At 43.5% G+C, this 18,123-nt stretch overlaps 1 protein-coding gene across 2 annotated transcripts; it reads left to right on the forward strand.

The window, feature by feature from the left end:
* Window positions 1-24: 24 nt before the first annotated feature.
* Window positions 25-14,805, forward strand: XRCC6 (X-ray repair cross complementing 6). 2 transcript variants are annotated; one of them, XM_074902584.1, is made up of 12 exons: window positions 25-210; window positions 317-426; window positions 943-1,081; window positions 2,986-3,240; window positions 4,073-4,256; window positions 5,581-5,767; window positions 8,067-8,235; window positions 9,347-9,508; window positions 10,411-10,540; window positions 11,230-11,330; window positions 12,273-12,386; window positions 13,164-14,805. In XM_074902584.1, the coding sequence occupies exons 1-12, from the start codon at window positions 120-122 to the stop codon at window positions 13,358-13,360; spliced, it is 1,839 nt and encodes a 612-aa protein (XP_074758685.1). In that variant the 5' UTR covers window positions 25-119; the 3' UTR covers window positions 13,361-14,805. The 2 variants fall into 2 exon arrangements, with proteins under 2 accessions (XP_074758685.1, XP_074758686.1); XM_074902585.1 differs by having other exon boundaries at window positions 1,066-1,081.
* Window positions 14,806-18,123: the final 3,318 nt, after the last annotated feature.

Below are 18,123 nucleotides of genomic sequence, written 5' to 3' on the forward strand. Positions count from 1 at the left end.
GTGGCGAGCGGCTGCGGCGGTTGGTTGAGCGTTGATCGCAGGTAAGAGCGGGCGGGAGCCGCCCCGCCCCCTCCGCCGGCGGTTCCGCGGCCGCCGGGCCTGGCGCCGCGCTCGCAGCCATGTCGGAGTGGGTGTCCTATTACCGGAGCGAGCGGCCGGAGGAGGAGGAGGACGAGCAGCAGCAGCAGGACGAGGGGACGGAGGCGGTCGGTAAGGGCCCACCGCCCCCTCACGGAGGGCAGCCCGGCGCCCGCTGCCCTCGGGGTCAGCGGGCCGAGGGGACCGCTGCTAAAACAGCTTTCCCCCCTTTCCGTAGCGGACTACAGGTTCTCAGGTCGGGACAGCCTCATTTTCTTAGTCGATGCTTCCAAGGCCATGTTTGAGGCCGTCGGGGACGAAATGACTCCCTTTGACATGACCATCCAGGTAAGGCTGCTCGGGGAGCCTCGGAGTGCGTCGCAAGCCCTCCGGGGATCGCCCTCGGCCCCGCTGTCGGTGTGGCTACCGGGTCGTCGCTCCGCCGGGGCCGTTGGTGTAAGGTCACTGTGAGCCTGGAGCAGCGCAGATTGCTGAATGGCTGTGGGTTTGGAAAGACCTGTTGCCTGATGGGCTGTGTCCAGAGTTTGGTGAGAAAAATGTTTATAGAATGAGCAATTAATCCGCATTCAGGGTGGTGTATTTAAGAAATGTTTATTTAATTGATCTTACTAGTAGAAAAGGAATGGTAATGGAAAAATATCTAAGGCTGTTTACTGGAAAAAATCTCTCAAAAAAACAAGATCCCAATTTTTTCTCTTGAAATTTAGCTTAAAGCGTTTGTTATGGCTCTACTACAGTTGTAGAGTCTACTTGTATAAACTGCCAATTGCCAAAGACAACTTTTGCACCCTTACTGCAAGTGATTTTCTTCATATTTTGACCTGTATGCATTTTTTTTTTCAGTGCATCCGAAATGTGTATACCAGCAAAATTATTAGCAGTGACAGGGACCTGTTAAGTGTTGTATTCTATGGTACAGAAAAGAACAAGAACTTGGCAGATTTCAAGCACATCTATGTTCTTCAGGAGCTGGACAATCCAGGTAAAGGCAGTAAAGTGACACGAAGGTTATGTATAAAGATGGAATAAGGAAGTCTGTGAAGTAGCATTGTCAGTAACTCATCTCTGAAAACAGAGAGTTATCAGATAAAAAGGTTCCTGTTGCTGAGGTGTGTCGGGGGGGATATAGATTTAGAAATTTTTTGAAAGCTTAGAAACTTAGTAGGAACGTAGCTTTTTTCTGTTATAGTTGGTTCAGATCCCTTTCCTATGTCTTCTATTTTAACATGGTCATTAACTTACTGTCTGCTAAACCTAAGAGGATTTCAAAAGAATTCTTGAAAGCCCATCACATGTCTGCCACACTTCAGAAAAGTGCATGCACATGCTAATGCACTGCAGATTCCAATTGATGGAGAATATCACAGAATGGTTGAGGTTGGATGGGGTTTCTGGAGGTCATCTTGTCCAATTCTCCTGCTTAAGTGGGGTCAGCTAGAACAGGTTGTCCAGTATGTTAACCTGGTTGGAGTGTTCCATCTCTTATTTTCGTAACAAGTTTTGCAATTCTTGAATTTAGCTCTTTCATTTTCTTAGAATTTCCTGGAATTACTAAGCATCTGCTCGATAACGAATGCCAGTTGCTGAATTGGAGAAGGTAGTAGGAGTGCAAAGAATGCATGCTAGTGCTGCCTTCCCTGACAGCAGAGGGTCTTGTCCAGGGGGGATTTTATTTACTGGCTGTTAATAGCAGCCTTTATCTCTGAGGAGGTTTGATTTAATTTTCTTAACTAGGAGGTGCGGGTTTAATAACACATGGGATTCTTTTGAAAGAACTGTGCCTTGTCCTAGTTTCAGAATTAATTACAACAGGGACCTGACAAGGCTGCCTGAGGTGGTTCTTCCTTTTCTGGCAGCAAGTGCCATAGGCTTCTCACTCATCCTTTTTTCCTCCTCTTCTCTGCTTGCACTTTTCCCTGCATTAGAGGCAGTAGCTTTGCCATCCTGATAAAGACAGTGCAGGAGAAAGGTGGGTGTTGTTAAAAAGGAAGAGAATTGCATATTTGCTGCCCCCGGAGAGCAGTGTTGTCTAGAGAAGCAAGAAATACTATAGTTGGTTATTATGTAGTACATAATTATGAACACTTATGCTTATTAATTAAGAGACAGCTGAGGAGATGAAAATAAAATAGTAAATGAGGGGGGAAGACATTTTCAGATGAGATTTCAAAAGTGCTATAGAATTGAGTGAAGGAAGCAGCTCTGCAGAATGCAGTAACTGAAAAATGAAAACTTGTCTCTGTGGCATTATGGGAGAAAACAGAATTTGCTGTTTGTCAGGTGGAAAAAGGAGTCACAGTTGGGCTGGAGTAATCTGCAGAGCTTTAGAGGGGCTGTCAACATCTGCCGCGGATGTTGCTGTGCTCCACGTGGTGATCTGTGGGCTGCATCTGACATCTAGGTTGATTCTCTGACACGAGTGGCAAGGGAGCAGGAGGAATTACCCAGCTTCCCAATGTGCCATGGAGATGCAGGATGTATTTCAGGCTTCCCTCCTTTCTCTGGTGGCGCAGCAGTCTGCTGTGTCTCTGCAGCGGCTGCATTTGCTGCCTTTTCTACTGAAAACTTGTCCTTTCAGTGTAGAGGGTTTGCAATACTTTGATCTCTGCCTGTTTCCTTTCTCCAACAGGAAAAGTCCCGCATTGGTGCCAGGGAACTTTGTGTCCTCTTGGCCTAGTAGGTACTCTCAAGTGTTAACCAGTGTGCAATGTTGCAAATGTGAGACTATGCTGAACAATTTTCTTGGCCAGGTGTTGGAAGGGCACTGCCACAGAGGTCTGCTAGGGGACATTACTCAGATATCAGCTGCAAGGGACCCTTGGTGCATATTTAGAAGAGTTTGTGGTACTTTTTTCTAATGCATGTGGATGCTGTTATCCCCCTTAGGTGCAAAGCGTGTTCTGGAGCTGGACCAATACAGGGGAGACAAAGGACGAGTGCTTTTCCGTGAGACCTTTGGCCACAATGCTGACTATTCTCTGGGTGAAGCACTCTGGGCCTGCTCTAATCTCTTCAGTGATGTCCGAGTCAGACTGAGCCACAAAAGGATCATGCTTTTCACCAATGAGGATGACCCTCATGCCAATGACAGTGCTAAAGCCAAGTTGGCCAGAACCAGAGCTGGTGATCTGAGAGACACAGGTCATTATTTTCTCCTTTAATTTCAGGCAGAATAAAAGTGACATATCCTTGCAGCAGATGTTAACTACATTGCAAGTTTGTGATGGAAAAAGAATATAAAACCCATCAGAACCGAGGAATCTTTCTGAAGCTGTCTAAATTAGAAATTTGCTATCTGATCTAAATTAGAAAATCTGTTATCCAATCTAGTATCCAAGAGCTAACATTTTCTAGGATCTTTTTTTCTACTCTAATAGCATAAATCAGAACTTGAAAGGGCTGTGGAAAAAACTCTACTTCATTTCATTATTCTGCCGTTTTCCAGGAAGGGAATAATGACATTAAGTTAACACAAATGAAGAATTACTTTAATGACTCCATTTTGAGTTAGCTGAGGAACAGCAACCCGAGCTCAGAGGCTAGAGACCAAATGCTTCATTAGTTCAACTATGTAGCTGAGATAACCGTTGGTTTTGGAGTTAAGCAGATGTGCTGAATCTAGAAGCTGTGAGGCTTCTTTGATCCATTAGCCCTTATAACTGGGAAAGGGGAATTTCTGAACTCATTACTTCCCTCTATGCCTGATGTAAGATTATATTTTATAGGAGCTTGTCAGAGCTGGTTCATGCACAATGCTGTCCGGATTCTTAGGGAGGAAATGGTTTCTATGCCACATTGTTTTGACTGAAGTTGAAGAATGCCTTTTGCCTCTTTCCCTAGAAACTTTCACATCTGGTGTAGATGACAATTTGGAGCTTATTCTTAAATTCTTTACTTGGAGAAATCTGAGAGACATGCTGATGTAAGAAAAAAGCCATTTCTGTGATCCTCCTATCTCTTACTTTGTTTCTAGGTATCATCTTGGACTTGATGCACTTGAAGAAGCCTGGAGGGTTTGATATCTCTTTGTTCTACAGGGATATCATAAACACAGCAGAGGATGAGGACCTTGGGATCCAACCTGAGGAGTCAAGGAAACTGGAACATCTCATGAAGAAAGTACGAGCAAAGGAGACCAACAAACGGACTTTAGTCAGGTTTGTGCCTACTTAACGATATTTCATTCAATGGAGGCACCTGATGTTATTTTTAGACTGCATCTCGCCTCCTTCTGCTGGAATGATTGGTCTATACAGGCATCAGTGCTTACATTACTCAGTTACTTCCTTAGTTCAAGATTGCTGTTTCTTCCATAGGTTCCAAGGGTATTTGTCCTTGGTGGACGAGAAGAGTGGAGAGTGAAGCTTGGCCTTCTTTTTTCCTCTGTGTGACCTCTCCTATATTGAGCTTGGCCAAAATTATAATTTTTCAAGAAATTACATCATTTCCAAGTAAAATACCAAAAAATCTGCAACATGTAAAATGGTTAGTTTCTAGTGAAATCCTATTGAAATGAGGCTTTTCTTACTAGTGTTAACTTAGAAAAATTTCATCTTAGTGTCAGGTATTTTGGCATATTATTAAATAGTTATATGTGGCCAGTCTTATCTGGGCACTTGGTGTTGATTCACACAGCCTTGATATTTCTGATCTTGATTAGAGATACTTACAGAGAGATTAAAGGGATTTTGACAAAACAGATCAAAAGTATTTTTGGAATGACATACTCCATAACAGTTGCTTTTTAAATGAGTGAGTTCATGGCAGAATGATGTGTAAGCACAGCAAGGGATGGACTTTACAGCCTAGTGGTTTTTTAATACATATTAAAAAAAAAAAAAATCCCAACCTGATCTGTTGTCACTGGCATTCTTGCTCCTGCTCACAGCTTTATTTTCCTCTTCTGGGAATGTTCCTCAAGTTTTCTAATAATTGAGGAGGAAGAATCCTGTACCAGTGATACCTTATAGAGAAGAAGAAGTAACAGTCACAGTAATTCACTGTTCTGCTCTCGGAGCTTGAAGATTACCTCCAATTTTAAACCTTTACTACTGAATTTTTCTCTAACTTCTGATTTTTTTTTTTCCTTAAATCTGTTGTTTGTATTGATGTGGTTCTTTTGGGGAATTTTGCCTTTGCGTGAATGGCAGTGGGAATTCAGAGGCTGCATTACATTAAGCACAAGTGGGGTGCCCAATTATGAACTTGTCCTGTGTTCTGCTTGAGTGAAAAAAGGTGAAAGAAATATGGTAAATTATTTGTGTTTAAATAATTTTTATGATGAGAAGTGACAGCATTGCAAGAATGCTTTTATACAAGTGAGATTATGACTCAAGTAATAGTATGTTTCCAGAGATACATGTGATTTTGGGGGAGGAGAATAGGAGGAGGTCAGAGAAAATGAGTTATCTGTGGAGATGAATGACTTTTGCAAAAGTGATCTTTCAGAAGTCTCAGGTCTGTATCTGCTTTATTACACAGGTTAAATCTGTATCTGAACAAAGATCTTTCGCTTACTGTTGGTGTTTACAACCTTGTTCAAAAAGCTTATAAACCATATCCAGTGAAGCTTTATCGGGAAACTAATGAACCAGTTAAAACAAAAACAAGGATGTTTAATGGAAAAACAGGCAGCTTGCTTCTGCCTAGTGACACAAAAAGGGCTCAGGTAATGTATTGATTATGTGCCTGCTTTTTCCTGTCTCTGTGATGGGGGGGGAGGATGCCAATTCTCTTTCTGCTTTTCTTTACATTTCAAGATCAGATGCAGACATTTTTACATCCCTATGCCCCCGGAGATAGCCTGGTCACTTTGTAAGCCATGAAGAGTGAGAGTGGGTTATTTCTCTGGCATAACTGTCAAGGGGAAACCATAGCTGCTGGTGGAAGTACACTCAGGAACACAGGTCACTTCTTTCTATAAGGCAGAACCAGGTTGTGCTGTCACTGCTGGTGTTATTTTTTGATTATTTAGAAACAGATTTTTTCAATTTTATTAAATATACAAGTGTGAATCATGGGAGAGGGGTTGGAGCTCATTTCTAAATAACAAAAAAGTCACATTACCTTTGTTTTTTGTTCTTTTGTTCTTTGTTTGCCTTCCTGCTTGATAGTTTGGCTGATGTAGATTGAATGTTACATTCTGTTCAGGCACAGCCTTATTTCAAAGCAGGATATGCTATTGCTAGGTGCGTTGTTACAGGCGCACTTCGTATGTCCTTCCATGCCAAAGTTGTTCTTAAAGTTGTTGTCTTAAGATTAAATATTAATTTTATTTATATCTTTAGTAAGGTGTTTGATGCCATTTCCCATCATTCTCTTGGTGAAACTGGCTGCTTGTGGCTTGGATGGGCACACGCTTTGCTGGGTAAAAAACTGACCATATGGCCAGATCCAAAGAGTTGTAGTGAATGGAGTTAAATCCAGTTGGCGGCCGGTCACGAGTGGTGTCCCCCAGGGCTCGGTTTTGGGGCCACTCCTGTTTAACATCTTTATTGATGATCTGGACGAGGGGATCGAGTGCACCCTCAGTCAGTTTGCAGATGACACCCAGTTGGGTGGGAGTGTTGATCTGCTCGAGGGTAGAGAGGCTCTGCAGAGAGACCTGGACAGGCTGGAGCCATGGGCTGAGGCCAACTGGGGGAGTTTCAATAAGGCCAAATGCCGGGGGCTGCCCTTGGGCCACAACAACCCCCAGCAGCGCTACAGGCTTGGGGAGGAGTGGCTGGAGAGCTGCCAGTCAGAGAGGGACCTGGGTGTGTCGATTGACAGCCGGCTGAACAGGAGCCAGCAGTGTGCCCAGGTGGCCAAGAAGGCCAATGGCATCCTGGCTTGTGTCAGCAATAGCGTGGCCAGCAGGGACAGGGAAGAGATCTTACCCCTGTACTTGGCACTGGTGAGGCTGCACCTCGATTCCTGTGTTCAGTTTTGGGCCCCTTGCTACAAAAAGGACATTGAATGACTCGAGTGTGTCCAGAGAAGGGCAACGGAGCTGGTGCAGGGTCTGGAGCACAGGTCGTACGGGGAGCGGCTGAGGGAACTGGGGGTGTTTAGTCTGGAGAAGAGGAGGCTGAGGAGAGACCTCATCGGCCTCTACATCTACCTGAAAGGAGGTTGCAGAGAGCTGGGGATGAGTCTCTTTAACCAAGTAACAAGTGATAGGACAAGAGGGAATGGCCTCAGGTTGTGCCAGAGAAGGTTTAGACTGGATATTAGGAAGCATTTCTTTACAGAACGGGTTGTTGGATGTTGGAATGGGCTGCCCAGGGCAGTGGTGGAGTCGCCATCCCTGGAGGGGTTTAAGAGTCAGGCTGACATACAGCTGAGGGATCTGGTGTAGGTGAGAATGGTCATTATTAGATTAATGGTTGGACTAGATGATCTTCAAGGCCTTTTCCAACCTAGATGATTTTGTGATTCTTGAAATAAAGACAGGAGATGAACAGAAAGCTGAGCATTAAGCCCTGATGTTTAACTTCTGCAGCTGGACTACAATGTATTTTCATTTTTGTCATGTATGAGTGATGCTTCAAAAGCATTGTTTCTTAGTCACTGTTTCTGTTAGGAGTAGGTAGCTGATGTGCATTTGCTGAAGCAAGATTATAATCAGACAGGACCTCTGAAAATGTCTGTTCCAACCCAGCCCAGAGCAAGACTCACAAAACCAGATCAGGTCACTTAGGGTTTGTTCGGAACCGCTCTGAAGAACTTCAGGGATGAGATGTGACAGCCTTCTGTGCCAGGGCTTAACATTGTCTTAGGAAAGTGCATTTTGCTAATGTCCAGGTGGAATTTCCCTTGGGATAATGGTCACAGACTGCGACTTGCAATTTCAGTGTGTGCTGATTATGAGAGGTTGCTTTCTCTTGTCTGATAACCCTCTAGCAATTGCATTCTGTGCCTGCACCCCCACCCCCTGCAATTCTTTTTATGCTGGCAGCACTACTATCTGCTCTTCCCTGGTTTAGACATATGGAAACCGCCAGATTGTGCTGGAGAAAGAGGAAACAGAAGAATTAAAACGGTTTGGTTCTCCGGGCTTGTTTCTCATTGGCTTCAAACCGCTTTCAATGCTAAAACAGCACCACCATATCAAGCCTTCCCAGTTCATCTATCCTGAGGAGTCCCTAGTAAGTGGTAAGTAAAGATGACAAGAGGAGATTCACCGCTTTGCATTAGGGTAACCAGCCGATTCATAGTGTGTTTGAGTGGGGATCATTAAGTGTAAAATCTTTGTCTAATTTTAAAACTTGCTAATGTTACAAAGTATGGAATTAACTGTTACTGCTTCTCTCAGCTATAGTTAATTCTTGTTTTCTTCAATAGCAGAGGAGCTGATTGGGCTTCATGTTTCATCAATCATGACAATCAGCTAATAATTATGCAGATGTAGTCCCAAAATATTTGGTTTTGCCATCTATGAAAGTGAAGGATTCTAGCATCTGATGGGAAGGTGAAGGTGGTTAATAAAAATGCAACCAAACAAAAAACAACCCCCAAACCAGTGAAGATAATTGCTGTTTTCAAGTCTGTATCAGCTAGGAGTGGAAACACAATACTTAGGAAGTATGGTTGAATTAACAGCACTTTATGGTCTTGTAAAGAGAGGAGAGGATGCTTAGGACTGCTTTTTCTCCCCTTTGTATGCGTATATATGTCTTCTTATCTAGAAATAGAGTATTAATCCATCACCAGCTCCTCAATCTACTGGTGGATAAAGAAGGCTGAGTTGTGACTAGATGCTTTGTAGTGTCTGACTAAAGAACCACCTTTACACTACCTTCTCCAGCTTAGCAGTTTCCTAAATCAAACACCTTACTTATGTGTCAGTCTTTTCCTGACCACCGTATGTGGTAAAATACAAAGCAAGTATGTGCCTCAAGGAATATTGCAATCTGAATTCTTAGTCTGTTACTTCTGCAAAAGATTCTGTCATATGCTGCTACTGTGATGTCCCACCAGACCAGAAATACACTTTGTAGGTAGCTGTTCCCAATTGTCAACTGTGTTTCATTGCTCAGATGCTAGTTATTTCATTTCTTTCACCAGAACTCTCACTGCTCTGATCAGGAGAGACACTAACACTGTCATTTTTGAGGGCTTCACCTTCCAAAAGTTGCTTTTTACCTCTGCAATATTACAAGCATTTCAAAGAAGTCACAGGTTTTGAAACTGTAACATCTAGGGTTACGTTCCTGAACAAAAGAGCAAAGCTGTCAATCTGACCAATACAGTCTTTACTTTGCAGGGAGTACAACACTATTTAATGCCTTATTGATGAAATGCTTGGAGAGGGAGGTGATGGCACTGTGCAGATACACCGCCCGCCAGAACACTCCTCCTCGCTTTGTGGCTCTGGTTCCTCAGGAAGAAGAGGTGGACGAGCAGAAAGTGCAGATAGCCCCTCCAGGTACGGAAATAAGTGCTGCCTTTCCCTGCGTGGTTGGATGCAGTCAGCATAATAGCATCCTGTGAGAATATTCTCAGTGCTGCTCCCCTTAAAACTGAGGATAGTGCTTTCCAACATCTCTTTTCTTCAGTTTTGTCATTGTAAGCATCTGATGAACCTTATTTTTAAAACCCCAGTTGCATCAATGCTTGCTCAGGTGTAATGGCTATAGTATTTTCCCTGCCTCCTACATCTTTTTAGCAGATTCAAGTAACTGGCCTGAAATTTAAAAGCCCTTTTTTCTGTTTGCTCGCTAGACAGAATGTCTTTCACTGAATTTTATTGTCCTTGGATACATTTTAAAGTATTAAATAAATAATCTCACATACTGAGCCTCACACTTTATCAGCTGAGTGGAGAATGCTTAGGGAGCAAAGGCAGAATCTTGCTCTTGTGCATTTTCTCACCTCTTTAACTGGAAAGTCCTGTTCTGGTAGGATGTAAAGTAGGAAAATAATGCTGCTTGTGTACGAAGTAAAGCATTTCAGAAATAACACATGGGCATTAGCTTAGTTTTCAAACAAGCCTTTTTCAAGTTTATATCCATGAGAGATGGGGAAGATGGACAAGCTGATCTCCTGCATAAAAAACAGGTCACAAGTATCCAGCTGTTACTTATGCATTTAGTTTGAATCTTTTTCAAAAAGCCATTAATGATTTTGGTTATATACATTGAGATTGGGATTGACTGTCATGCTGTAGGTACTAGGAAGTATTATGGATTGCTGTTGTTTACAACAAAATAGCTAGCTACTTTGGAGTCATCAGACCTACATAATAAGCATCTTGGTCTTTCCCATAAATTACTGGTTTGAGGCCACGGTTCTATATAACTGTTCTCTTGCTCATTCTCTTCTGTGTAGGCTTCCACATCATTTTCTTACCATATGCAGATGACAAACGGAATGTTGATTTTACAGAAAAGGTGCCAGCCAGTCGGGAGCAGGTGGACAAAATGAAAGAAATAATTCAAAAACTCCGGTTTAAATACAGGTACATGGAGGTAAACAGTGTACATGTGAGGGGGTAGCATGGGGAAGAAAGCACAACTCTGTTGCTTGCTCTGTTGCATTTGTTGTTCAGCTGTGGTGTCCACAAGATGGGGTTTTGATGCAAATTGCTTCCCTTTGCAGTAGCTTTGTCCAAACTTTATCTTAATTATTCTGAATACCTATGCACCACATGCAGTATGTAGCACGTTCTGTAGTTCTTCATAGAATCGCTCTTGTTCTCTGGGCTGTTGTCATTTGTTGTAGAGGTATCACATTTTATTGTGGTTCTGCCAGCCTATTGCAAATCAGACCTGGATCATTTAAATTAGAGCACTTTAGAGAGAATAAGTTAGGCCTTTTTTATTATAGATAGGATAAATTTTATGAAGTGCTCTTGTGGGAGATTTTTTTCTAGGTGTGTAGAAAATAGCATAACTGGTATTAAAGTAGAATGGCACTGCCTCCATTTGTCTTGTACAGCTTTCTAAGTTTCACACAGCTTTTAAATGTTATTGATGCATGATGGGATAGTGATTCAGCAGGTAAATTGAAAAGAGGAAAAGCAGTTCTGACGAGATGGATTGTTGTGTGGGAAAGGAAAGTTTTACTTTGAAATAGATTGGTGGCAGATCTTGTGTCTTGTCTGTCTTCTTGGCAGCATGCATTGACATTTTGGGGGATTCTTGACAGGACTGACAGCTTTGAGAACCCAGTTTTGCAGCAGCACTTCAGGAATCTGGAGGCTTTGGCACTGGATATGATGGAACCAGAACAAGCCGAGGATCTTACAAGTGAGAATTATTGGTGGGTGCAAAGGGAGGTGGGGTAAGGGGCTCTTGACTTTGTTCAAAGTCAGAGAAGTGCTACTACAAACACAAATGTCTTAAAAAATATTTCAGTTGTGTGCAGTTCTAAGATGTAGAATTCTGGGTGTCCATTCTGAAATACTGAACACTTGCTTTCTAATGCTGTCACTTTTAAGATAAAGGAAAAATTGTTCACTTTACCCTCCAAAATTAAAATCAAATTACCTTTTTTCTATGATGACAAATGTTTTCTCTGAAATTCCTCTCTTCAAGAGTCTAGTATTTCAGTCTGATAAAGGAGCAGAATTACTTAGAGAATTGTTCTGTTAGGAGGCAATGATGCCACCTTGTGGCTGTGAGAGTTTTTGTATAAGAATATCTTGTCAAAGGATAGAAACCTACTGCTGAAGGGAAGTTCTTTTTCTAAAATTATGTTGTACTCCAGGAATAGTGCTAGAGTAACTGTCTCTTCTGAAGTGATACCTAACAAACAGTCTAGGTCCCTGTGCTAGATACCATAAAAATACATGACAGAAAGAACCTTTTCTGCCTCAAACTGCTTGCTGTCTTAGATAGTAAGTAACCTGTTGTATTTTATGTGTCTGAGATTAGACCTGGATAACAGTGCAACCAGGTAGGAGATCTTCTGAATTACTTCCACCATGTCAGTTCTGCTCTGCATGTATATTTCCTGTTCAGAGATATGTGGGAGTCCATTACATATGTATGATACAAACTCTTGATATTACCAGGAGTTTGTAAATTTCTCATATGTAAATACCATAACATAGGTCTCTGCATTTAGCGTGCTTGCAAGATGCTTGCATGCTAGCTATTACAGAAGCTCAATTGTATCTGGTGATGGCCTTGTTTAGACTTTCCTGTGATCGCTCTGTTTTGAGAGGGAATATCTTCCTCTTTTGCCAGTGCCAAAGGCTGAAGAGATGAACCGCAGGCTGGGCAACCTAGTGGAGGAGTTTAAGCAGCTGGTTTATCCCCCTGACTACAATCCTGATGGGAAGGCAGTAAAGCGAAAACAAGGTAAGTATTGATGGTGCAGACGCACAACATGGTGTCTATTCTGTTTGGAAGCTTCTGTGTTTTCAGTTTCTCTCATAGTTTAAAGAAGCCACTTGTGCAACAACTCCCTTTACTCATCTCCACAATGAAGTGGATTTATATCCAATGGTGATTCTTAGGGAGTAGAGGATATTGGTATCCAGTTGGAGAACTGCTGGAAACTACATAGTGAAGTATAGGAAGAAATGTGTGTACATTTATTGCAATATTTTATTTTTTTAAAACTACTTTTTAATAACTGGGTTTTATGACAGAGTAGTAAAATTGTTTATGCTCTCAGTTTGTGTTGGTGAAGAAGCTGACTTTTATGCATGGGCTGTTTAGCAAGTCCAAGATGGGCATCTTTAGGGCTAAATGTCAAAGCAATACTGAAGTACACGCAGAGTTTGGGAGTCTATGAAACTCTGCATAGAGTGGGAGTGTCAGTTAGCTGTCTCGTTGCATTCTGCTGTCTCAATGAGAATTCCTTAAAAGTTTCATTCGGGGGTGATCTTTCCATCAGAACACAAAGTTTCGTACTTGAGTTTGAGATTACTCTTATCAATGAAATACTACATGATTTACGTAGTGAGTGGCACCTACTTCTTAAAACAAAATGTGGAAACTAGGTCTGTGAATATGTAGGTAGCTGTTAAAGTACCGTGTGCTAGCAGCCGCTAACTGTGCTATAAGAAATGCTGATGTCTTTCTATTAAGAAACTTTTAAAAATCTTGGTAATCTAAAATTTATCTTTCTAGCTTCTGATAGTCAAACTGAGAAGAGGCCTAAGATAGAAGTCTCAAAAGATGAGCTGCGGAGTCATGTGCAGAAGGGCACTCTAGGCAAGCTCACTGTACCTGTTCTGAAGGATGCATGCAGGTTTTATGGGCTGAAGGGCGGGGGGAAGAAGCAAGAGCTCTTGGATGCGTTAACTGAATACTTTAATGAGCACTAAGCAGGAGTGGAAGGCCCTAGTTGACTTCCATCTGCTTAAAATTTTGGTTGTCTTATGTGGATACTGTGTCTGTTTAAACTTGCTGTGGAGGAGAAGGCAACTAAATGTTGCTGAATATAGCAGTGGAGAAACCTTTTACTCTTAGTTGTGAAACATCTCTGCAAAGTTGGATTCTGTTCACAGTAGCCAAAGGCAGAATTAAATTCCCTGCTAACTCAGGTCATCCACTGCAAGTGAACACAGTTGTGCCTTCCTGGTTTCTTAATAAAAGTGATTTTGGATTTCTTACTTTGCAACACTGGCTATACCATCTTTGTGTCATAAAGACTGTGAAACTCACTTCCATGTGAATAAGAAAACAGAATGATGTGTTAATGGCACCACATGAATTCAAGCAGCAGGTCAAGTCTGTGTGCTAGCAGAGGGTATAAATGTGGTGTATTACTCTCCTACTCCCCCAACAGCCAGTCAGTATCAGTACTTGTAATCAAATTGGGTTCTTTTCCACCATCGGTGTTATAAAGATTACCAACAGATCATAAAGGAGAAAATCATTACGGGGAAGCAGTAGCCAATCCTTTGGGCAAAAAGCCAGCGCTTCACAAACTGCACAGCCAGGTCTTCCATTTTTAAATAGTAATAGCAAAAGATAATTTTAAAAAGGGGAAAAAAAGGAAAAAGTCATGTTCCCTGAAAGGCTGCAAGTATTTACCCCAGTTAAATTACTGAGATGTTCCACCTCCGTAGAGAGTACAGGTCAGGCTATTGTGCAGGCTTCTGTGCTTTAAAAATAGAAAAACAGCAAGTTGTGAAGAGTAGACTGTTATGTTCAGTATTTTTATTTTTTTAAACATAGTTATGGAGGCTGCATCTGGGGCTGGTTTAGGTTTTAAACTTCCACTGCTGGCATGCCCCACCTTTGGCAAGGTGGCCAAAACCAATAAATTGTCATTGCTCTTGCTCTAGGAAACAGTACTAATTGTTTAGCTAAACTGTAACTTTCTACTGAATACAGATATGGCATACATGAGGTATCCATTTTGGTCTGCATAGTGTTTTTAGTGTTCAGGGATTCCTGTGTTTGGCACAAAATCTATTAGGCAACTCATTGAAGAATTAAGTCGTATAGTAAGGTAGTGCCAGTGCTGTAGTGTGTCACACGTATCAGAGCCAGCTGTGACCACTGTCTTGGCACTGTGACCACCCTAGCTGTGCCAGCATGCCGCTCACTTCCCCCTCGGCAGCTCCTCTCGAAAGAGCAGCTAGCCCACGTTGAGCTCTGCAGTACTGAAGCTACATAGTCTATCATACTTGCAATCAGCCTGTGTTATAGTAGTTATTTTTAGTAAAGATTTGTCTAGGCAATCAATATATTTTGCCCTTTAGTGAAGAAATTACTGTAAATGCTTGTCTAAGCAAGTCTTGAATTGAACACAATAAAATAGTGAGACTGTACTGTCCTTAATTCTGTGAATTTTCATTCCCCGAATGAATGGTCTGGGTTGGAAAGGGACCTTAAAGATCATCTAGATCCAACTCTCCTGCCATGGGCAGGGACACCTTCCACTAGACCAGGTTGCTCAAAGCCCCAGTTGAACCAGGCCAAGGGCATCCACAACCTCTCTGGGCAACCTGTTCCAGTGTCTCACTGCCCTCATAGTGAAAAACTTCTTCCTTATATCTAACCTAAATCTACCCTTTTTCAGTTTAAAGCCATTACCCCTTGTCCAGTTGCTACATGCCCTTGTAAAAACTCCCCAGACTTCTTGTAGGCCCCCTTTTGAAAGGCTGCTGTAAGGTCTCCCGGGAGCTGCCTCTTCCAGGCTGAACAACCCCAGCTCTCTCAGCCTGTTTTGAGGAGAGGTGCCCCAGCCCCCTGATCATCTTTGTGGCCCTTCTCTGGACTCGTTCTGACAGATTCATGTCCTTATGTTGGGGGCCCTAGAGCTGGACACAGTACACCAGGTGGGGTCTCATGAGAGCAGAGCAGGGGGGAAGAATCACCTCCCTTGACCTGCTGGGCACACTGCTCTTGATGCAGCCCAGGATGCGATGGGCTTTATTGGCTGCGAGCACACAGTGCTGGGGCATGTTGAGCTTCTCATCAGCCAACACCCCCAAGTCCTCCTCAGGGCTGCTCTCAATCCACTCATCCCCCAGCCAGTATTGATACCAAGGATTGCCCCAACCCATGTGCAGGACCTTGCATTTGGCCTTGTTGAACTTTATGAGGTCCCTCTGGGTGGCACATCCCTTCTCTCTGGTGTGTTGACCACACCACACAGCTTGGTGGTGTCAGCCAACTTGCTGAGGGTGGACTCAATGCCTCTGTCTGTGTCACCAAGAAAGATGTTAAACAGCACTGGTCCCAACACCGACTCCTGAGAAATACCACTTGTCAGTGCTTTCCCATTGGACATTGAGCCATTGCCTGCAACTCTGAGTGCAACCATCCAGCCAATTCCTTACCCACCAAGTGGTCTGTCCATCAAATCCATGACTCTCCAATTTAGAGACAAGGATGTTGTGTGGGACAGTATCAGATGCTTTGCACAAGTCCAGGTAGGTGATGTCAGTTACTCTTCCCTTATCTACCAGCACTGTAACCCCATTGTACAAGGCCACCAAATCTGTCAGGCATGATTTGCCCTTAGTGAAGCCATGTTGGCTGTCACCAATCACCTCCTTATTTTCCAGGTGCCCTAGCATAGTTTCTAGGAGGATCCACTCCATGGTCTTGTTGGGCACAGAGATGTGACTGATTGGCCTGTAGTTCCTGCATCTTCCTTTTTTTCCTTTTTAAAAATGGGGGTTGTTTCCCCTTTTCCAGTCAGCGGGAACTTCAGTGGGCTGACACAGCTTCTCAAATATGATGGGTAGTGGCTTAGCCACTTCATCCTCCATTTCCCTCAGAACCCGCAGATGCATCTCATCAGGTCCCATAGACTTGTGCACCTTCAGTTTCCTCAGACGGTCTCAGACCTGATCTCCTACAGTGGGTGGTTCTTCATTCTCCCAGTTCCTACCTTTGCCTTCTGCAACTTGGGCAGTGTGGCTTGAGCCCATGAAGACTGAGGCAAAGAAAGTTGAGTACCTCAGCCTTCTCCATGTCCCAGGTAACCAGGTCTGTTTCTTTCTGGAGAGGGCCCACATTTCCCTAATCTTCCTTTTATCACCAACATACCTATAGCAGCTTTTCTTCTTGCCCATGACACCCCTGGCCAGTTTTAATTCTACCAGGGCTTTGGCCTTCCTAACCTGATCTCTGGCTGCTCAGACAATTTCTTTGTATTCCTCCCAGGCTGCTTGTCCTTGCTTCCACCCTTTGCAGACTTCCTTTTTGTGTTTGAGCTTGTCCAGGAGCTCCTGTTCATCCATGCAGGCCTCCTGGCATTTCTGCCTGACTTCTTGTCAGAATGCATCACTCCTGAGCTTGGACAAGGTGATCCTTGTATATTAACCAACTTTTTTGGGCCCCTCTTCCCTCCAGGGCTTCATCCCATGGTACTTTACCAAGCAGATCCCTGAAGAGGCCAGTCTGCTTTCCTAAAGTCCAGGGTGGCAAGTTTGCTGTGCACCTTCCTTGCTGCCCCAAGGATCTTGAACTCTACCATTTCATGGTTACTGCAGCTAAGGCTGCCCTTGAGCTTCATGCACCCCATCAGCCCTTCCTTGTTGGTGAGGACAAGGTCCAGCATAGCATCTCTCCTTATTGGCTCCTCTATCACTTGAAGGAAGTTATTGATAACACATTCCAGGAACTTCCTGGATTGCTTATGCCCTGCTGTGTTGTCCCTCCAACAGATATTGGGGTGGTTGAAGTTCCCCATGAGGATTTGGGCTTGTGAACATGAGGCTGCTCCTCTCTATCTATAGAGTGCCTCATCCACTCAGTCTTCCTGATAAGGTGGCCTGTAGAAGACCCCCAATATAATGTCACCTGTCCCTACCCTCCCTTTAATCCTGACCCATAAACTCTTGGTCGGCTCCTCGTCCATCCCCAGGCAGAGCTCCATGCATTCCAGCTGGTCACTGACATGGAGGGTGACACCCCCTCCTTGTCTCCCCTGCTTATTCTTCCTGAAGAGCCTGTATCCTTCCATTCCAACACTCCAGTCATAGGAGCCATCCCACCACATCTCTGTGATGCTAAGAAGATTTTAGCCCTGCTGGAGTGCATATCTCTAGCTCCTTTTGTTTATTCTCCATGCTATGTTTGTTTGTATAAGTTGGGCTGGGATGAAGCTGACTTACTGGCTGGAATTCTTTTGCACTGCTCTTCAGGTGCTCTCCTGCTGACCTGTGATCCCTTCCAGGCTCTGGACCATCTATTGCTGGCACTGGCATCAAGCTGGTAGGAGTGGGGTACATTGAGCCTCCCCTCCCCACCAGCCTGGCAAGCCTGTGGCTGAAGACACTTCTCCCGTTCTCTGACAGATGAACCCCATCAGCCCCCAGTAGACCAGGTTTCTTGAAGTGAGTCCCATGGTCTAAGTAACCAAACCCCTGGCTGTGGTATCAGTCCTGTAACTGTTGATTTGTCAGATTCGATTGGCTCTTTCACACCCCTTCCCTTTGACTTTGTTAGCTTTTTGTTTGGCTTGCAAACCCCTAGGCACAACATATTCCAGACTTTCGATGATTGTGGCATGTTTGGTTTAGGTTATTAGATCTTCCTCCTGGCTTTGTTTTTATAACAGGCTATCACATCAGGCAGAAGTTTAAAGTGGTGATGAAAGGCTTCAGAGCAGAAAATTAGACAG

This window comes from Athene noctua, chromosome 3, assembly GCF_965140245.1.
Source record: "Athene noctua chromosome 3, bAthNoc1.hap1.1, whole genome shotgun sequence".
Taxonomy (NCBI): Eukaryota; Metazoa; Chordata; class Aves; order Strigiformes; family Strigidae; genus Athene; species Athene noctua.

Coding starts and splice junctions, on each gene's coding strand:
- XRCC6 (XM_074902584.1), top strand. CDS start 120: ATGTCGGAGTGGGTGTCCTATTACCGGAGCGAGCGGCCGGAGGAGGAG. Junction 211..316: donor CGAGGGGACGGAGGCGGTCG/GTAAGGGCCCAC, acceptor CCCTTTCCGTAG/CGGACTACAGGTTCTCAGGT. Junction 5,768..8,066: donor GTGACACAAAAAGGGCTCAG/GTAATGTATTGA, acceptor TCCCTGGTTTAG/ACATATGGAAACCGCCAGAT.